The sequence below is a fragment of the Clytia hemisphaerica genome, unplaced genomic scaffold (genome assembly GCF_902728285.1).
Source record: "Clytia hemisphaerica strain Z4C2 unplaced genomic scaffold, Clytia hemisphaerica genome assembly, whole genome shotgun sequence".
NCBI lineage: Eukaryota > Metazoa > Cnidaria > Hydrozoa > Leptothecata > Clytiidae > Clytia > Clytia hemisphaerica.
This window is the reverse complement of record NW_027103495.1, coordinates 85148-99907: the sequence shown is the minus strand read 5'-3', so window position 1 is coordinate 99907 and position 14760 is coordinate 85148. Positions and strand designations below refer to the sequence as shown.

The 14760-nt window shown below is 33.6% G+C and overlaps 2 protein-coding genes across 2 annotated transcripts in view; both read left to right on the top strand.

Annotated features, from left to right (window-relative positions):
• Positions 1-381: 381 nt before the first annotated feature.
• On the top strand, positions 382-11251 carry LOC136798668 (folliculin-like). The gene is made up of 20 exons (XM_067055316.1): positions 382-474; positions 984-1069; positions 1706-1763; positions 2153-2185; positions 2553-2686; positions 3416-3538; positions 3839-3904; positions 4380-4510; positions 5093-5151; positions 5662-5757; positions 6134-6185; positions 6543-6613; positions 6921-7096; positions 7529-7610; positions 8303-8410; positions 8694-8722; positions 8897-8964; positions 9618-9720; positions 9946-10008; positions 10296-11251. Exons 1-20 carry the CDS (start codon positions 406-408, stop codon positions 10432-10434), a joined length of 1746 nt encoding a protein of 581 aa, XP_066911417.1. The 5' UTR covers positions 382-405; the 3' UTR covers positions 10435-11251.
• A 2646-nt stretch (positions 11252-13897) lies between these two features.
• The window catches only part of LOC136798680 (cyclic nucleotide-binding domain-containing protein 2-like), a 41366-nt gene continuing 40503 nt past the window's right edge, over positions 13898-14760 (top strand). The window contains exon 1 of the mRNA XM_067055329.1: positions 13898-13991. The gene's annotated coding sequence lies outside the window, so the exon portion shown is untranslated. The remainder of the gene's footprint in view (positions 13992-14760) is intronic.

Genomic DNA, 14760 nt, shown 5'->3' with positions numbered 1-14760 from the left:
ATTCTTCCACAGTGATGATCTCCTAAGATCAAAGAATCTCTCCAGTGAAAATGAAAGTTATAGCATTTTTCTACAAGATCTTCATTTTTTTCTTCTTCATTTTCATCTTCATTTTTAGAATTTTTTTGAAATTTTTTTCATTTCAAATTGTTCCACTCACTAATATCTTTCCAATGATACCAAATTTATAAAGATTGAAGAATTACTTCAAAAGTTATAGGTGAAAGAAAAAAGAGTGCACACTTATCGTGAATAGACTTTACATATGCATTTGCATTGTAAAATAGTTTTGAAACATTTAGATTTAGATTTTAAAGGTCTCAAGAAAAGAAGTTAAACTGAAATCTTTTATGTCACATTTTTTTTTTTTTTTTCAGAGAATTATTTTTTTTGCAATAAATAAATATGAATGCTATCATAGCGTTATGTCATTTTTGTGAAGCACATGGACCAAGCATCCTTTTCTGTACACAGGTATTTTTGTCTCATTTTAACATTTTATAGTCATGATAATTTGATAATTAAATTGACAGATCTGGTTATGAGAAAAGCTCAACATTTTTATAAATTCAATTTCAATTGCAGTTACTTAGTAAGTCTGCGACCGCAGTCGGAGGCGACTCGAAGGCGACTTGAAAGGCTCCTCTTTTAATAGCTATCTACCCGAAGGTAGGGGAGGGCGACACTCTTCCTCCCTGATTTGCTCCACTTACGCTTGAAGCAGAGAGGCATCAAGTACCATTTTAGAAATCTTCAGTATGACACGGCTGGGGGTTGAACCCACAACCTTTCGCACTGTAGCCGGGTGCTCTACCATTGCACTACGGTCGCAGTTACTTAGGTACTCAAAATATATATCACATTATCTTTATTACAGCTTAATACTGATTCACCTTAGAATTTACAGGACCAAAAATGGTTTCACTTGTTATCTTTTAGCAATAAATAGAACTTAATTATTCTCGCTTTTTAATGTTTTCCAGCCATTTCACTGTCAAAACCACACACCAAATGACATCCGAAATGGAGTAGCTCCTTCTCCCTCTCTATGTGGAATTACATACAAAAGGTCGGTATGAAAGAATTATGTGGTAAATTTTCTTGAACACGATTTTTTTGAACATGTTTTCTCACTACAAAAATTAAATAAGTTTCTTTATGTTTTATCTTAGAATTCAGCTTTCAAAGCTCTATATACATCAAAGATGAACTTTGTTCTTGTTCAAGATTTATAAGGCATATGGTTTTCTCACAAAGCCACAAAAATTAATAAAATATTAGTAAGATAGGCTATAACTTGTTGTGTAAAAGTTCTATTTCTGTCTGAAATGCAAGCTTTGCCCACTATTAATGAGACTAGTTTTAGTTTCAGCTCTAACTGACCTTCCTGCAAGATTAGCTTTACTCTTAGGTTCCAAATAAACAGGGGGGGGGGTTGGAAAATTTTGGAAATTGTACTTGCGAAAACCCAAAAATAAGGTAAATATAGGCTAAAATCAGGCTATTCTAGGCTATTTAGAGCAGAATAAGAGACCTTCTCATTGAAAGCTGAAAACTTCTTTAAAAATAATAGACTAGGGGTCCTAATAAGGTCTGGGGGGGGGGGGTTGGAAAATTTTTGAAAAATTAACAAGCGGGGGGGGGGCGTTTATTTGGAACCTAAGAGTAGCTCTTTTCATAACTTATTTCTTCTTTATTTTGACAGAAACAATTCAGATTCTTCAGTATCGGAAGCTACAAATGAATCAGCTGAAAAACCAAAAGTGAGTGTTTTTTTTATTTTCTTAACAAAAATTTGGTTTCTGTTGTTGCAGCTTGAGTTTTAGTTGGTGGTGAAAGATTTTCAAGTCAATATGAATTCTTCCATTACCGTAACTTTGTGTAATACCGGTATACCTTTGTTGGTAGCAAATATCTGGCCTGCAAAGAAGTTAGGGTAATGTTTTTAACAGCTTACTCATAGGGTTTTATTCATAAACATTTTGTTATGACGAAATTAGTGAACAAGGTATGTCGGCAATACACGGAGTTACGGTAGTTTTCAAAAGTATTGAAATAAATAAGATTTGAAATTTTATATCCTCAGTGCTATTTATCATTTACCATAATACATGCATCATAATGATATAAATATTCTTTTTTTAAACACTAGTCATCAACAATACCCAAACCATCAACATGTGAGGTAGAATGTGTTTTCACTTTTAGTATTCATAATTTGAGCCACTTCTAAAATCACTGAAATGGAATGATAAGTTTCTTTGAGTTAAAATTTTGTGATGATCTGCCATAGTTTTTTTTATGTTACAGATGAATTTTCTTGAAATCATTTTTTAATCTCAAAAGTGTGTGGTCATAATTATTCGATTTTGGATAAAATTAGGACATTATCAAGCAAACAATAAAAGGTTAATTCCAAAATCAACATTCTATTTTTTAATTCTTACATTGGGCTTGTGGGATTGTTGTGGTTTTACTATTAAATACCTTTTAGTTCAGTAGATCCTTGGGTATTTATATAAGTGTTATTCTGATTTTTTTTTTCTTGTTAGGGATGTAGGTCCATTGAACCAGGACAGCCAGGGTACATAAGTATCGACCGTGAATACCATATCAGTTATATCAGCTCTCAACATCCCGATGAACCAGAACTCTTCGCTGTCCTTAGACATGCTTGTGTTAGAAGGTAGCTATATGAAGAATGGTAGTTTTTCTGTCTCTTTTCTAACACTTATCATTATTGATAATTCATGCTGTATCACTCACCTTGAGTCAATAATTTGCAATATCAAATGAGAGACCACGGAATATCTGCTATTATTATATACCTGTAGATAAAAACAGTCATTGAATAATTCCTGATATACCATAGCTATTATACCACGGTAGACTTTTTTTTAAATTTTGCTTTCAAATTTTAATTCTCTTGTTGTTATATCAAAGAAATTCATTAAAATAAATCTATTGTCAATTTCATGAACAAATTTTATGACTGGAGGTAATTAAGAAAATCATTAAAAAAGAAAAACATTCGAACGTTCAATTATGGGAGTGTTTTATGTGAAACGTTCGACAATTGACATAATTAATGTTTTGTTTTTTTCGTCTAGGTATATAATAAAACATATATTCAATAGGTTTTCGTTGGTAATATCTGCTTATTAATGTTATTGGATTTTGAAATATTGTTTTCTTGATTGCTTTTTAAAATTGCAGTTTTAGGATGATATTTTTTAAATTGCAGTTTTATAATGATATTTTGCAGCACATCGAGACTTCTTCAATTCATATGGTGATTAAAATCGACTTCTTTTTTTTTCAGCTAATTTTACTTTTAAGCCAGGAATAACTCCTGAAGCTGTTAATTTTTATGTGTATTCTTTGTTAACAACCATTTCTTTTTAATCCTTTTTAGTCTCAGTTGTGAAGTGTGCCCAGGTAGAGAGGGTCCCATCATGTTTGGCGACGAATCATCAGGATATGTGTTCAGTCATACTTTTCATTTGAAAGATCTTCAGTCACGTGGTTTCCAAAGATGGTTTGTTTTGATTTTCATTTTGAAATTTCGTTTATCATTTTTAATGTTCTGTATAATGTCTTTGGAGTATTGGAACAGAAACTTTAATTAATTATGATTGCGAATGCCTATTGTTTTTGAGTGTCGTGTATTCAGTGTCAATGGTTGCTATCACAAAGGGTTTTGTTACAAAGCCACTAGAAAAGATTACCTTCAAAAAAGTGTTCAATTCTCTAGTATGGTATTAAAACTGAAAGTATGGGGGTAGTTGCCAAAGAGACTATAGTTTATGATTTGATGGACTGTAATTTTTCTTTTTAGGTATAGTTTGATTTGTGTTATGATGGATCGTATCTTTCTGGTCAATTCCTGGCAATTCCTTATTAGGTATATATTTTTATTCTACTATAGGGCCTCTTTCAATTGATGATGATTATCCCAATTCTTTTTCATAATCGTGTAATTTCAACTTCCTCTCGGTCTTGTTTTTATAAAAAGTTGACCATAGACTGAGAATTTTCAAGAAATCAAAAATGTTAAAACCTATAAATAAAAGCTTCATGTAATTGCGTACAATCATCTACAAGGAAAAAATTCTGATCTATTAAAAAGTGTCAAAACATTTTGTAAAAGAAGAGGACAAAGAAAGCAAAAGTGTCGTAAATTCTTTTTTATTTTTTGCTTTATAATGGTCAAAAGAGTAACCAGAAGCGTTATGTTTCTATTTTAAAACTATATATTCGACCTTCACTACAAGAGGTTTAAATTTAAGTTAAAATTTTTTTAGTTTAAAAAACAAATCTATATTGGCCAAGAAATTTTAATAACAATAATCTTTTTACTTTTTTTTTTTGGATAACAGCAATTTCAAAGGGATCATTGATGAATTACAGCACAAATCAGAGCGAGTTTACAAAGAAGAACAATCGTCATCTAAAGGCCCACAATCTGCTGAAGTTCTACTACACCAACCAAGAAATACTCTATATCCAGGTCTGAAAAAACTTTGAACCAATAAAATTCTTTTTCATTTTTTTTTCAACACCCCTGTGTCACAGACCCGATGTGGCTCCGCTGTTAAAATTTGGCAAAAATTTTGTCCCCGGTGGGAAAAATACCCTAGAATTTCAGCCCCACTGAGAAATTGACTTTAATTTCATCCCCATTCGAATTCATTGTTTAGAAATTGCACTCCAGAACCATATCACTACTGGGTTAACCTTGGAACAATAGAATTTTTATCCCTATTAAGATTTCAATCGAAATTTTTATTCCCGCTGTAGGAAAAAGTTTCACGGGGTCTGTGAGACAGGAGTGTATTATACATCTGCCGATGTGGTTTGCTTTTATATTTTCCTTTGCATTAGTGGGTTGAGATTAGTGATTACTGGTTATTTTTTTTCGTTTTGCTTTTAAAGTGTTTGGAGTTAGTAGTAGGGAAAAAGTGAATGTGTCTCTTCCGTCCTTTTAAGAATTCAATCATTCTTTGCGAGTGTTTCCTATCTTATATATTAGTCACGGATCTGTTTTTTCAAAGTCTCAATTGTAAATTTTCTTTGTTTTGTTAATTTTCAGACCAATTCCGAAGAGTCGGACAGGTTTACCGGTCGTTAGCTGATATTACCAAAGATACAGTATACTTTTCATTTAATCTTCTTATGTTTTTGATGAAAATGATATGAACTAGCTTTTGCGAATTTGGCGATATTTTTGGATATTCAACCCTTTTAAATGTGTATGTGTAATATAAAAGCACTAAGTTTATTTACTCGTTCTTCGAAATCGGCCTCAACCTAAGCACAATCTCGAATTAAAGAGGAATTTCGCTGAAGACGGTATTATAGGATAGCAAACAAATTCACTTTACTATAGGAGCATTGATACTAGGAACGGTTTGGCAACCAATGTTGTAAACGCACCGTCCGTAGGGAAATTCAAACTAGAATTGACAAACGAATAGAATGATAAGATCTATAAATTGTAAAGATGTAAGATTGTTTCATAGATGTCAATAGACCTGAGAAAACACTTCTATAAATTAAATTAGTTTTAAACTTAGACTTGCCTGTCCCCTCGATAAGGTTTAATCACACATATAGTGCATGCAGAAATCGAATTCCATTTATTTTTTGTTTCATGTGTAGGATGTTTTCCAATACTTGCACAAGATGTTTGGTTGGATATTAAAGGCTGGTGGTATTGAAAGATATACTGAAAAAGTCCTAGTTGGACCTCCTGTTGTAAGTCAATTTTTGGTGATTGAGATTGAGATTTTTCAAACAGAAAGCCTTTTTTCAGGACATCTGAAATGATCCTCTGCCAAGAAAAGCTCTTGAACATCCATAGGACTCCGTAAATCAATTAGCAAATCTCACTGGCTTCGATTGCTCATTCTTTCTTTGTCTTTAAGGTAACGATGAAAATTCAATTTCTATTTAATTGGAGACCTAGAATTTGTAAAATGCAATCGACGATATTTGTAATCTTTTCAATGGCTGATCTCAATTTTGGTTTGAAAAAAAGATTCTCAAAGTCTTTTTACCTTTTAACTATCAGACATTAATTTATAAATAATTTTTTTGTCAATTCGTGTATCATTTTTGTACCATTATTCAGGAAGAGTATTTACTGGACGAAAATAATCAAGGAGAAAAAGAATTCGATAAAGGTTTTGTTTATTTATTTTTGTTTAAATCTTTTCACTCTTCAACTTTTTAGCATTGTAATTTTGAAATTATTTTTAGTATTATTTTGTTGATCACGGATATTAGCATCGTCGGGCCGGGATAGTACTTGGATGGGGGGCCGCCTGGGAACTCCCGGTGTCGTGGAGCGCAATGAAATTTTTCTTTCAGTAATTCTAGACTGGACCTTTTCAAGATAATTGCTTTTCTAATTGATTGTCGAAAAACTAGTATTTATTTTGAAATATTGCTCTTGATGTCCCTTTAGATGGCTCGACCTCCGTCGAGAGACCAATATTATAAACACTTTTTGACTTAAAATAATTTGCCTTACATTCTAGAAATTCACGATTTATTGAATGATCAAAATGAAGATGGTCCAATTTTCCAGTCACTCATCCAAATGCACAAGGTAACACCTCGTTAGGTTTTTTTATCATGTGTCTCCAGTCAATGTTAGCTTGTAGACTTATATCATTAACCGAACTTTGAATTCTAGTAAGGTACTGTGCCTTCTTTTCCCCATTTACTTTGATATTATACCTCTTACCCTTCACGATTTTAGTTTGTATTGTTTTTTTTTAGTCTTGGGTTGCTAAAATACAACCAAAAAAAGTAATCACATCAAAAAATTGCTTAGAATAGTGTACTTCACAATTAAAACTATTTGTCTATCCTTTTGTTTGTCATTATTGTCATTTTTTTTTTCTTCTGTTCAGATCCTAGGAAACGCCAACTTTTTAAAGATGGCATACCATGTAGTGAGAGGTGACCAGTTAGTGGTTCGTGGGAAATACAAAAGAACCGTCGCTTCTGTATTGGAAACTGCGAAGGTACCAGTAACCTCTACTTTTAGGAAACTCGTCTTCGTGAGAACTAGACTTCTCGGTTTTGAGTATATACTGTGAAATTTAACTCCTCAAAATACAAAATATTAGCCGTTTGGAAATAAAAGAATTTCCGCAAAAAAGTGGTTCTCAGTCGCTAAATTAACTCGCTAAAAACGTGTACGTCATTTTGCTAAGATTGGTTCCCTTTAGGTTTACGGTTGACTTTCTCGTGGCTCTAGGAATACGATGTGAGAATATTGCTAGGTCTTTGCATGTAACATCTACATGGGAAGGCACAGTTATCTTTTGTCCATTAGTTTAATGTTATCGTGTCAACCTAGTCTCTAGGTCGCATTTATAGTACAAGTACTTATGATACCTGTTTCGATGTCATTATAATCTTCATAACTTTTTATATTATACGCTGATACGTTTCATTATTTTGAGTTGATATGTTTAATTTTATTTTGAAAACGGTACTTCGATTATAATATTAGCAGTTTCAGTTTTCTGTCTTTTCAGCTTTTAGTACCAGCAGGATGTGTGCAAGGGTGTCGCTATCACGAGGTTGAATACGTTGTAAGATTGAATTAAAGCTATTTCAATTCCGAAAAATGTTATATTGCTATGATTCGCTTGTCTTTCTATAGAGAAGTTATGTTCGTAAAAAGAAATGCCCATTTCAAAAAATCCCCGATCAATGATGCGGTGCGTATAACAGTCTGTGCCACTAACTCGATCGGGAAGATTCTTCCAAAATGGGAAGATTCTTCCGAAATGGGAAGAACCTTCCCGAACGAGAAATTAACTTGACTCCCGAACGGGAAGATCTTCCCGCTTTTTTACTTACCTAGGACTTTTCGATCGGGTTGAAACTTCCCGTTTGGGAAGTTAACAAAGTTTTTTCAAAATTAAACCAAATTTCTACGGTAAAGTTTATTTTTCTTTCGGTAAAAAATCTTAAAATTTGATACTTTATCAGCTCCAAAATGTTTCAACTTTCGCCGGTCATCGTACAGTTTCGCCGAAGATTCAGTCATTTTTCATCTTCCCAAAGAGGAAGAATCTTCCCAATCAGGAAGAAAAAATTCGCCTAAGTTCTTCCCGTTCGGAAAGTTTCTTCCCATTTCGGAAGAATCTTCCCGATCGGGTTAGTGGCACAGACTGTATAATTCAGTCCAGGTTTTAATTAAAAGTTAGTGGCCTAGATAGACGAAAAAGTATATTTTTGTTACGATTTTCATAGACATTTGTATATTTCTTTTGCACAGGATTCATTTCGTTGCAATTTTCTTGGATTACAAGAAGAAGCTCAAGTACCTGACCACGTGCTCGAATCGGATTTGTTTGTCTTGGTTGACATAACAACTGATAAAGAGGTTTGTCCAGTAAAAAACATTATACCCCCCTAAGGAACTTGAGTTCATGGTCTGAAAATTTGGCTATTTGAAGATACGCAGTATTTCCGACTCTTTTTTTTTTTGAAAAAACATATTTTATCCTCAAATTTGTGGGGCTTATTGGATTTGATTGAAAATTTCAGGGTTTTCTGTCTTCCGTCTGAGTAATGAAAAAAATTAATAAATTTGGAAATCCATAATGGCGGATCCCAAGTAAGTATAAGTAAGTAGGATATTTAGGATATTTTCCTTTTTTTTTCAGGAAATTGAAAAGAGTACCGTGAAGTCCCAGTAAGGATTCTATTTTTTTTCAAATTTGAATGAACGACCCCGTTCATATAAACTCGTTCATCAAAACTAAAGACTAGATTGTAGTTTTTTACAAAACATGTAAAACACAGATGTATTCTCAAATAATATACTCTCTTGTTAGTGCATACCCTTAAAAATGTTACTGTATTTTAGCTTTAGCTCAATTGATAGTTCATTCGACGGGACGGTCTTCACAGTTGCCGGAGCTGATGCTGGCAAAGGTTTGATTTATCTTCATTCATTGTTAGCTTAAAGGAGGTTTCGGTATCATTGTTGTGTTTATACTATCCATACGGTTTGACTTCTCCAGTTCCCCTATTATTTCAAAGTACAAAAGTAAAAAATACCCAACTTGACCAGAAAGTGAAGGATTTTTGTTTTTTTTTGTGTTAATCCTCCATTCTTATAAGATTCAACTTTTGTGTTTCTTATCCTTTTCTTGGGAAAATTTTTCACTACCCTTCCTATTTTTTGTCATCATCTTGGGTGGTCGAACCATTGAGTTTCAAGCCTGAAGGGCTAGAGGTGAAACTTTAACCCTTCTCAGGCAAGAGAAATTGAAGCTACTTATTTCCCATCCAAACGCGTATAGAACTCGCCGTAATCTTGACGGCGGATTGTATCTAGCGGTTCCTTTGTTTTGAAGGACTACAGTTTTTGAAATCTAGCGATAGATTTTATTTTCAATCCGGTGTTTGTGTAAAAACTACGCGCGGGCGTTCTGGATGGAAAATAAGTGGTTTCAATGGATCGAACTATAGCTCTTCGTACGGGTTAGAGTACAACCTAGGAAATTATTTGTCGTGGTAGGATTTGCTACCAGTCAGTGAATGACAGAAGAAAATAACAGAGATTTGACGGTCTTGCTTTTTAGAGCCAACTTATTTGAAGCATGTTATCCAAGCGTTGAAAGATGAAACCATCAATGACAAAGTTTTTCAATTAATCTTGGTGACTTTGAAAGAACAATGGATGGGGTATGGTTTCATTTATGTCATATTTGTAGGAATATCAACTATTATTTTGGATTATGACTTACATTTGCATTTTGTATTGCTGTTGCTCGCATTTGCAAAATTGGATTTTTTAATAAGGGAACGGTTAAATATTTTCAAGAAAACCTTTCCATTTTAAGTTTTGATAACATTTGAAGTCAAGGACTGTACCATATTGATAAATTTCATCTTCTTTTCTTCATTCAGAAAAGTAAAAGTGATGTTCAAATTTTCGAAGACTGGAATGCGTACCAAAGATGACAAGCAAAAGTAAAATCATAAAGTTATTTTTAAAGCCGTTTAGTTATAGAACAATACACTCCAAGCAAAATAAAAGATCGAATGCTGTTTTCAGCTATGACATCTCTTTTTAAAGTTTTTGTAAACAATAAAAAGCAAACTTGAATTCGAGCGAATTTACATTTTAGTTTCAAAATTACTTAAACGGTAAAACAAGCGTAAATCCTGAATTTATTGAGTGTTTCTGATAGGAAAAATGGACGTAAACTTAACCCTATGAGTATATCAATAACATATGTTATTCTCTTATGGTTCAGATTGTTAAACATTCTTGACGCTACTGTTGATGACGAAATCCTTCTAAAGTATTGGATGACGTCACTCAGTCAATCATACAGAACACACTTACTTGAGACAAGCAGCAGTAGTAGCCAAGATTCTAAAGAAACAACGTGAGAATAGTGCGGGTGAGACGCTAAACGAAAGGTGGCAGTAAGGTGGTGGCAATCAAGTTTGGTATGTTACCTTTGCTCTTTGTGTCATTCCGATTCTTCTTACTTGGTAACGATGGAATTTTGGAAGTTTGCTTTGAAGGCATGTTTCGTTTACATTTCGGAAATGTTTATTGGAATGATAATTTTAAATAGCAGATAAACGATTGGAATGGACCTTTATGATGGAATTTTCGGTCTTTAAACTGAGAAATATTTTTATAAGTTTATTGATTATGATTGAGATGTTTGGATGAATAAAACCGTTCATTTTAAAATGAGAATGAGGATCATTTCTACAGCTGCAACTACAAGTAATGTGTTTTTAATAACTGTCATTCTATATTATAATGCGATAATATAAACGAAAAATTTGGAAAACAAAATGGAAAACTGTTTTTGTGGTATTCTCGATACACTGTACGTACTGTGAAAGGGAAAAGCTACATGCAGTATGTAGCTGATCTTAACATGTCATCTAATAGATGCCTCATTTGACAATGATGTATAAAAATGAATTATCATTCGTTACTTTAAAAGGATTATAAGATATTTGGTAAATCGCAGCAAAGAGGAAGGAACTTTTGTACAAAAACTTCGAATGGACAAATATTTTTTTAGAAAGGTTATATGGAATGTGGACACAATTTTTTCGAATATGAGATTACGCGCATAATTCTACTAACATAAGGCAAGTGCTAATGAATGTGTTTAGACCCCACATAGTTTCCTCCCCCCTAAATTTAGGAGGTGTTTTCAAATTCTCAGACAACCCTGTAAGGGGGGGGTTCGAAGAAGCCTCAATTAATTGGGGGGTTTGCCCTTTAGTGGGGGGGGGGTTGGTTGGTTATATAAGGGGGATTCAAACTTTTTAACCAAATGAATTAATTATTTAAAATTTTATCCCAGGGTTCGAGACCTCGGTTAATAAGGGGGTGGTCTGAGAAATGGGCCCTTCCAGAAAAAATCTGTTCATGGGGGGTGGAGGATGAATCGTCCAGGGTATTGAAAAAATGCCAAAAAATTGAAATGTCCAGGGGGTAAATTCTAATGTCCAGGGGTAATTTTTTGTGTCCACGGGGTTGATTTGATGTTTGTCCAGGGGTATAACCCGTGTCCAGGGGGTCAAAAATCAAAATGTCCAGGGGTAAATCATGAAAAAAATAATATATCCTCCACCCCCCATGAACGGATTTTTTCTGGAAGAGCCCAATTTATATATTAATAGGAGGGTTTGGCCTTTGGCCTTTAGGAGGGTGGGGGTTGATTATATAGGGGGATTTGAACCACCCAGGAAATTATGCCCAGTCTCAGTGACTCAGCTGGAATTATCTTCTAACTGTGAGGTAAGAGTGGAAGAACGCTTTGAAGAATGCTATTGGGTTTAGAAAATCACCCGTTTTTTATCATGACGAAAATTCTAATTTCTATGGTTTCAAAATCAGAGGTCCATTGTGGATTCAAAAAATAACAGTGACATTCCTAGTGGGGACGAGAGTTCAGCGAGTTTTGAGATCGCGATAGAATTTCACGGTGTTGATCTCACAAGGGATGATTTTCCAGTCAATTATTCTAATCAGGAGGAGGCTCTGTAGACTGGGTTTGGTTTTGGTTTTATAACTCTCTCCTGAAAATGCATTTACCTTCGTTTGTCCAGAGAAATGAAATGGAAAAGAAAAACAGCTTCTTTGATTATCCAAAGTGTTCTGATTGTTTTTATTGAAAACGCTTTTGTTTTAGCTTTGATTAGGTCGTTAGAAAAAGTTCAAGAAAATACGGCTCGTCCTAAAAATTGGCCGGTTTCTATATGCTTTGATCATAAAAGTGGATTTACGTTTTTCGTTCTTAACAGATTGCTCTCTAAACTTTCAGTGTGAAGTAACACATTTTACACCATTTTGTGCCTAAAAATTCACATCACAATGATATTAAATTGTTTCAATAAAATTTGATGGAGCTTTGGGAAAAGAAGATTCAATTTCTTACCTTCCTGCATTCAGACGTTTTATCTAATGATGCGGTCGTGATGCGGTTATATCATTAGAATTGCTAGAAAATTCTGAGCAAGGAAATATAGGTATCTTTTGGTATGAGTGAGGTTTTTCCAAAATATAAAACCCTAAAGTTTACGCATAATTAGACTCAAACAAAACACGCCACGCTAATCATGCACTTTTTTATTATCAATACCAAAAACTATCCATTAACCGAAAAAAACTCCCTTAAGGGCAAACGACCTGGTACATGACGAGCCGCATTTTCATTGTTTTCAAGAAGCTGTTTTTCCATCTCTTTACACTTCTCTGGTTTGCAAGGTTCACAATTCCGGAAACCGGCCGGGTGAAGAAAATAATTTTTCTGACCCGGCCGCAGACTATGGGTTCATCAATTAAGTTGACCGTTCAAGCTAATCAAACGTCGTTTGGTTAGATATCCCCGCTTGTAAATCAAGTTTTGTTCGTTAAAAATAGCAAAAAGAAAGTTTTTCCGGCCGGCCGCATCAGAGCTTTTTTCCTTCACCCGCATTCCGGAAACACTACATTGTTTTTATTTTCGCCTATGTTGATTATTTTTTTGAGCATTTTCAAGAACTCCATTTTATATATATCGTGCATTTTATTTATTATACCATGGTATGAACCCCCCCAGCCCGCAGGGGGGGGCTACAACCAAAATCTTCCTGAAAAAGGCTGGGGACTGGATTTTTTTTAATTTCAGGGGGTACCTATGATCTCTGGGGGTACCTAACTTTTATACTGTAAGGTCTGGGGGCTGAGGAACTATATTTTATATCTTGCTTTTATCTAACTATCATTATTCTTTTTAATTATAAAAATATACAGTTTTTTCATTTCTTGACATATACTCAAGTCACAAGGGTACCTACTAACGTCTTTTGTTTGGGGGTACCTAAAATTCAGGGGGTACCTATTTTGTTAGGGGGTACCTAAACCCCTGGTCCATGCCATGTATACTTTGTTAACAATATTTCATGGAGTACTATACAATTAACAAATAAAGATATTAAATTATATAAAAATTTTCTATTTTCAATCAATCAAAACTTTACTTTTTTAATTGCTGGTATTGCTGGATTGCCAGCATCATCAATGAGTTTTCTCTTTGGCCAGCCAAGTGAATTCGTTTTCCCAATATCAGTTTGTAGATTATTAACATTCAAATGTGGTTGTATTAAATAATCTAGTTCTGGTTTTATGAATTGGAACGTTGAATTTAAGGGTAGAAATGGCTTCAACTTTCCACTATCAATCTTTTGGTCAACATTGATATCCATACAGTTATTATTTTGATCATTTTGGTTCCGATGTTTTTCCACTTTATTTTCAACTCCTGCTCCACATTTTTCTTCTATTTTACCATTTTGTTTTCTCATGAAACGATTTTTTAATAATTTTTCTTTTAGTTTTCGATTGGTCGATTGATCACATGGTGGCTTGGTGCTATTAGTGACATTCCCAATTAATTCATCGACTTCCCATGGTGAAAAAACAACAATCTTTGGTATGGTAAATTGATTCATCGTGTTTACGTTATTTCTTGAATATTATTAAAATTCCGGCATTCCGCACATCAGCAATTTTTGTAATCGCTTTTCTCAACCCATAGTTTCGATTTCAATTGTTTTTTACTAAAATCAAGTAAAATGAATTGTACTGTATTTTAAAGGGAGCATCGATCGAGAAAAACTGTAAACTTACACTCTTTTTTTATAAGAACAATTTTATGAGAACACCAGGCTGAAAATTACCAAAAAACTGAGAACAAATTAGCCTCACATTTTGAAATTCAATAGAAAGTACTGAATTTATCAGATTTTAACAGATTTTAAACCCATTTTTAAGAACATCGTAAGAACATTTAAGCCTTAAGATTTTAAAAAGTTAAGAACAACTTAGCATGAGCCCACATTACTGGTTCTTATAAAAAATTGTGTCAATTGATGTTATTAAACAACATCAAAACATTTGAATCAAAACATTATTACCAAATATTAAACGGAAACTATAAAAGAAAACATTAAAACTGGCTTTCTTAAAAACCTATTAGAATTTTTGGAATCTTTCTGCTAGTCTACTAAACTGTCCTTTTCCGTTCGATCCCTTCAATCTCTCTCCGTAGTATCAAAAGAAGGTCCATACAATGCCCAATAAGTACTCCCAGAATAGACCTTTTCATAAATTACGTCACGAACATCACTTGCCTTGTTTTGAAATTATTGCCAAGGTGATTAACTCCCAGCAGATTTTATTATAACTATTTTCTATTCATA